Source organism: Ipomoea nil, unplaced genomic scaffold (genome assembly GCF_001879475.1).
Source record: "Ipomoea nil cultivar Tokyo-kokei standard unplaced genomic scaffold, Asagao_1.1 scaffold3069, whole genome shotgun sequence".
Taxonomy (NCBI): domain Eukaryota; kingdom Viridiplantae; phylum Streptophyta; class Magnoliopsida; order Solanales; family Convolvulaceae; genus Ipomoea; species Ipomoea nil.
In genome coordinates this window covers 6,273,061-6,279,394 of record NW_017619497.1, presented here as the reverse complement: position 1 = coordinate 6,279,394, position 6,334 = coordinate 6,273,061, and the positions used below count along the sequence as shown (strand labels likewise).

The window sequence follows — 6,334 nt, the reverse complement described above, 5'->3', positions numbered from 1 at the left end:
TTATGTGTAATTTGGATAATAAGAAAAATTCACATTCATCAGTGGTGTAAACTAGATTAACCTATGTAATAGTCATTAAATAATTCATCAAAAAAAATATGTGTGACAAGTATTTACAAGTACTAGACAAACCTATGTGATATAGTTATTATATGGCTCACTAAAAAAACTCTCAACTTTAATTTCAATTTTTTTTTTAAGTTGAAAAATGAAACTTTGTATTTCTTATGACATCATAAAGGGAAAAAAGCATATGCCTTTTTTCTTTTTGCCATTTTCATTTTAATTATGTGTAATTTGGATAATAAAAAAAATGTACAATCATTAGCGGTGTACACTAGATAAACCTATGTAATAGTCATTATATAACTCACCTAAAACATTATGTGTGACGAGTTTGTAAACACAAAAAAGTAAACTTTGTATATATTCACAAAATTTCGTGTACAGCGTGTGTATAATTCAATGTGCAGGTACGCAATCTCTGTCTAGTCCTCTGATTCTTCACTAATATTATTTACTGAAGTGCCCCCGGGATTCAAGTAGCGTAGCCTCCGGGATTCAAATGGCGTAGCTTCCGGGGTTCAAGTGGCGTGATCTTCAACAACAAACGTCAAGAATTTAGAAACAATCAACCCTGCAAAGTTTCAAAACACATGCAATGGATTCAAGTTGCCTTAAGATCCTCAAATGCCTTTCAAAAGACTTCAAGACCTCCGAGACAGTCAATTCTGCCAAGCTCAAAATCTATTGAAGTGCCTCCAGGATTCAAGTAGCGTAGCTTCCGGGATTCAATTGGCGCGTGCCTCCGAGATTCAAACGGCGTAGCTTCCGGGGTTCAAGTGGCGTGATCTTCAACAACAAATGTCAAGCTTCGAAGCAATCAACTCTGCAAAACATCAAATTAAAGCGCCTGCAATGGCTTCAAGTTGCCTTCAAAAGGCTCAAAGATCTTCAAAGTATCTACAAAAAGGCTTCAAGTTGCTTCAAGATCTTTAAAACCTGCAAAAAATGCCTTCAATGCCTTTAATTCTTCAAGATTTTCAAATGCCTTCAAAAGAGCTCTCAAATCTTCAAGCCTTCAAGTCTTCAAGAGTTCTTCAATGCCTTAAAGCTCTCAAGCCTTCAAGTTGTTCTCAATGTATTTAAGGTGTGATTTAAAGAATGAAATTGAGGCTCTATTTATAGTGAAGTTTGTAACTAAAATCCCTCAACAAACTCCACTAATATTTATTTAATTAAATTAATTAATTATCTACTAAAAGAGAAAATTTCAATTTTGGTCACACGACTATAGGGGCCTTGTTAATTTCAGCACCTAACTTTTAAAAGTATCAATTTAGTACCTTGAGTATGTAATTTTTCTCAATTTTGGTCACTCCGGTCAATTTACCGGTCAAATTCGACCGGAAAAATTAAAAGGCACAAATCTGAGGGGCAAAAAAGTCTTTTCCTGATCTGCTCCTAATTGACCGGACTGCCTTCCAAAAACTGGCTTCTGAAGAAGACGATGGAATTGGAATCAGCAGGAGGCGGACAAAAATCGAGGCATTCTCGGCTTATATATGGAAGGTTATGGTGAATGCCGTCGACAAAAGCCATAACAAGTGCAAGATGGGATGGTTGGTTGACGGCCGGACAAGAATTCCAGGAATTATGTCAGATTACATAGGCATGGATGAACTGAAACACGGGACCATATCTGAAATCGCAAGCCATGTTCACGCGACAATCTCTACAGCAACAAACGCGGAGCATTTCTTGGATTTGATTGACTGGATAGAGTGCCATAGGCCAGGGCTGATGCTGTCGAAGATGGTGTTAGGGCGAGATGGCCCCGGCGCGGCGCTTGTAGTGTCATCAGGACGGCGGTTTCCGGTGGGCGAACTGGAGTTTTCCGGTCGAATTTGATGAACCGGCTCAAGAAGGCGGTCCGGTCAATTAGGAGCAGATCAGGAAAAGACTTTTCTGCCCCTCAGATTTGTGCCTTTTAATTTTTCCTGTCGAATTTGACCGGAGTGATCAAAATTGAGAAAAATTACATACTCAAGGTACTAAATTGATACTTTTGAAAGTTAGGTGCTGAAATTAACAAGGCCCCTATAGTCGTGTGACCAAAATTGAAATTTTCTCTTCTTAATTATATTCAGTTCGTAACCGCGTTTTGTGCCTAACTCAAACCGAAACTCTTAAGTCTTAATATTTGTGATAATAATTAAACCGCGTAGCTGAAAATTGCATCTATTGCACTTTCTATATTTAATTGGAGATATAGGAAATAACAACTTTAGATTATTCTTGAAAAATCTGGAATAGCCTAATACCAGGGCCCCCCAAGGAATAGCCTATTACTGGAAATGTTATTCCATTCGAAGCCTATTCCGCGAACTAAACGTGCCATTACAGGGCGTTTGGTTGGAGGGGGGAATTATGTGAGAAAGGAATTGTAATTCCATAGGAGTTGAATTACTAGGAATAAAGTGAGAATTTAAATTCCAGTGCTTGGTTGACAGGAATATAATTACTGAGAATTTCAATTACAATGTTTGGTATACATGGGAATTGAAAGGGAATAAGTAGTATAAAGTCCAAAATGCCAATTGTTGTTGTTAAAAGGAAAGACCAGACATTCATTTTAGGTTAAAAAAGAGAAAGGTAATTTTGTCTCATCAGTATTTTTTTTCTTCCTAAAATCCCAGGGGAGGCATGAAATTTCAATTCCTTGAAAATGGGAGAATTGCAATTCCCTCCAACCAAACTACGGAATTTAATGGCATTTGGAATTAGATGGAAATTAAGTGAGAAGGGAATTTAAAATCCCTCCAACCAAACGCCCTGTTAGAGTTTTACTACATGAATTCCTAAATTTTACTCCCACGAACCAAACGTGCCATTAGAGTTTTACTACATGGATTCCTAAATTTTACTTCCTAACAAATACTAATAAGCTACTTTTTTCACATGAGTCCCAATACAAGTGTCTACACCTAAATTTTGTATGTGAAAACAAAATTTGAAAGTAAAAAATGAGAGTATCCTTTAGTTTAATACCATCTTAGATTGGCATAAAGTAATATATTAGACTTGCTTCTTTATTCTTCTTTTTACACAATAAATATAAATCTCTTGAGCTCAAGAAAGAATAATAGGTATATTGAAATCAGAGACAAGAATGGTCTTTGAGAGAAACCAACTACATTTAACATGACAGAATATGAAATGAAGAGTTATAACATTAGGTGCACTGTATTGCATATTGGAGGACAGAACAATACTAAATTGAGTGCAACCATAGCACATTTGTAAAGAAATATGTTGCACAAAGCAAAAGACAGCAAAAACTTTGCTCCAAAATCATAGTGACCACTGGAAAACTAGCACATAAGGTCTAATACTCGGAATATTTCCCCGCCTTATCCACGACGATATCTTGCAGTTGGTTGATATGAACGTGCAGGATTGATTATACTGTGTAACGATTCTTGGCACCCCTGTCAAGTCTCTTTGCATCGTCCTACAAAAACGATACAATTACTTTACCAGCAACTAATACTAACAAGACCTTGGCATTTTGGCATGATTAAAGATAAGTAACTTACGTGAAATATGAAGCCAATTGCGTCTTTGTAATCCAGAAACTCCTTCCATTGCTTCCCAATACTAACCTGCAAATAGGAAAAGATAACAGTATGATATCTTGGCATTGTTGGATTGGCCAAAAAAGGAAGAAAATCAGAACCCCAATGGTAAAAACCCGTGAGGATAGAAGTAGCAACTTTACCATTAACAGCCAAAAGGACCTACCACAGAAATAGCAAGTTTGGAAGGAATAAAGATTTGGACATTAGTATGACAAGGATAACCACTTAAAAGCTTACGGGGATTCAAGTTGTTCAAAAGAAGGGGTCATAGTAGCAGGACAATTATAGAATAGCAGAGGAAGGGTGTACATAAAATGATAGAACCTTATTCTGGTCCAGATTCAGGATTTTATATATTTCAAAGGTATCAATTAACCCATAAGCATTTTATTTCCATTACTTATATTTGGTCACCGTAATATTTTGTTATTAAAGCTTTTAAAAAATCAACCATCCAACTTAATTTCTCAAAACAGGCATCTTAATTGCGAGTAGGATACTTCTCAAAAAAAAATAAAAAATAAAAAATTGCGAGTAGGATAATTTCATTCTAGCAAAATACCTGAGCTGCTTCATTTGCAGCATTTTTGGTCCATATAGCTATTTTTTCCTGTCTAGCACGGACATTGACCACAGCTCCACATATTTCATCTCCATGGTCAAATTGTTCTCCAATCATTGCCAACAGCTAATTGAAACGCATAATCAAAAAATTAGGGAATAAAGAAACTTAGAAATCATTCCAGAGATGTATTAACTAAATAAGCTTAACATACCGTATACAGCCAGCAGGTGTCAGATTTCCCCTTCGGAAAGGTCATTGTCCACTTTCCTCCATTAGCACAGACTGGATCTTCCCATTTTGGCTCGATTTTATTCTTGAAACAATGGAAGTCTGCCCCTACAGACAACTTGCTCGGATGGTGTATATTATTGTAAACACTGTAAGCAAAGTTATATAGGGAAACCAATTCTCAGTGGATATAGAAGCACGATTCAAAATAATCCAACCCAAAAAATCTGAAATCATCTATATTCAAATACATAAACCATCACATCTTACCTATAAGGCATTCAAATCGTTGTATCAATGTTGCGTGGCAAAGTGGTAAACACTACATATTAATCTCATGAAGGCTATTATCCGGACACCAAACAAAAACACAAAATTGAACATAAATAGTCAATTTCCTGTTTTTGCTTTTGTTTCCAATGTCCAGCCATTATAGCACCCACCCAGAGGGGGTTAAGTGACGACAAATTCCTCAAGAACTAACCAAAATTCTCCCATATGAATGCTATATTTTGAATTCTATAAATCACACCGAACAATTGATAGATCTACTCCATTTCTTTAGTTTTACAACACATAAAGTATGATCAAACCGAATAGAAATATAGGTATACAGCATACACAAACCCTAGATAATCAGTTTTCTCTGGCAATCCATATAACTATTATATTGAAAATCAAGGGCGAAAAATCGCGCATCAAAATTAAACAAAAATACAAACTAAAGAGTACCTCCAAAAATCTTCAACGGTGGAGAAAGTATAGATGGGTTGAATATTGCTGCCCCAAGTGGTCTGTTTGGACTTGGCAGAGGGGTTATCAAACCAGAAGGTCCAAGAGTTCTCTAATGGGTGCTTCAAAACCAAGCCCTTGTCGGGGTTGGGCATTTCGTTGGAATCGCCCACAATCTCCCCTTCCTCCGGCCCATCTCCCGCCTCTCCTCCGTCGCCGGGCCTGGCTGATGATGAGGACTTCTCCGGTTCCTCAGGTTTGGTTGATTTCTCGAGTTCTTCCACCATTTTCAGGGCTTGTGCCTTTTGATCCTCAGAGATTTTTGAAGTGAACGGAAAATCGCACACTGATTTCTTTCTTCGGCCTTCGAAAATGAAACTTCGCCGAGTAAAAATTATCGCCGCCTTCGTAGAGGTACTATATCAACCTAGTCTCTCAGGCTCTCAGCCCTCTATTCTTTGCCACTTTGGTCCTCATGACTGGGGGCAATTTTGTCAATTCAAACATAATTTCCATTTTCCACTTCTATCCTCAAATTTAAAAGTACCTATAATTTTTTTTAGTCAGCACCCAAAATGGTCATCGACTAAACGACGATCATCAAAACACCAAACCATCCAATGTAAAGACGATTTTCCGCGCTGATTATCCAGTTACAGAAACGACCCAATAGGCTTTAGCTTTCGCGTCTCTCTAAAATTGCAGTCATGGTAAATTCTTGGTTTATTTAATCATCATAGACTCTCAAGCACACGAATTTACTAAAAAAAATGGAAGGCTTTTTATTCAACAGTATAACATGACTTATATGCTCGTGTCAACCAATATCTATCTAGATCTATTCTAATTTTTTGAAAACGAATAAAGCGGATTGCAAAAATAAAAACAGAATTCTATCCACAAAATTCAAATATGACAGTGGATTGTCCGGGATTCGAACCCGAAACTAGTCGGATGGAGTAGATAATGTTTTTGTGAAAGTAAAAAATGGAATAAATTTACTTTCTTTAATTCAAAACCCCTCCCCAAACCGTGCTTGCATTTTGACAATTCAGTAATCCCAAAGATTGGACCTTTGACCTTTTGTTAAGGATAAATGAGTCTATTACACTCAACTACACCCCATATTAACTTACTTATAAGTTGAACAAAAGCAACTATAAACCAA

At 36.8% G+C, this 6,334-nt stretch overlaps 1 protein-coding gene across 1 annotated transcript; it reads right to left on the bottom strand.

Moving 5' to 3' along the window:
• Positions 1 to 3,178: 3,178 nt before the first annotated feature.
• LOC109165080 (eukaryotic translation initiation factor 4E-1-like) lies at positions 3,179 to 5,598 on the bottom strand. Its single transcript, XM_019313698.1, has 5 exons — positions 5,167 to 5,598; positions 4,418 to 4,583; positions 4,204 to 4,329; positions 3,600 to 3,665; positions 3,179 to 3,514 (listed from the first exon to the last, which is right to left on the bottom strand). The coding sequence occupies exons 1-5, from the start codon at positions 5,451 to 5,453 to the stop codon at positions 3,464 to 3,466; spliced, it is 696 nt and encodes a 231-aa protein (XP_019169243.1). The 5' UTR covers positions 5,454 to 5,598; the 3' UTR covers positions 3,179 to 3,463.
• Positions 5,599 to 6,334: the final 736 nt, after the last annotated feature.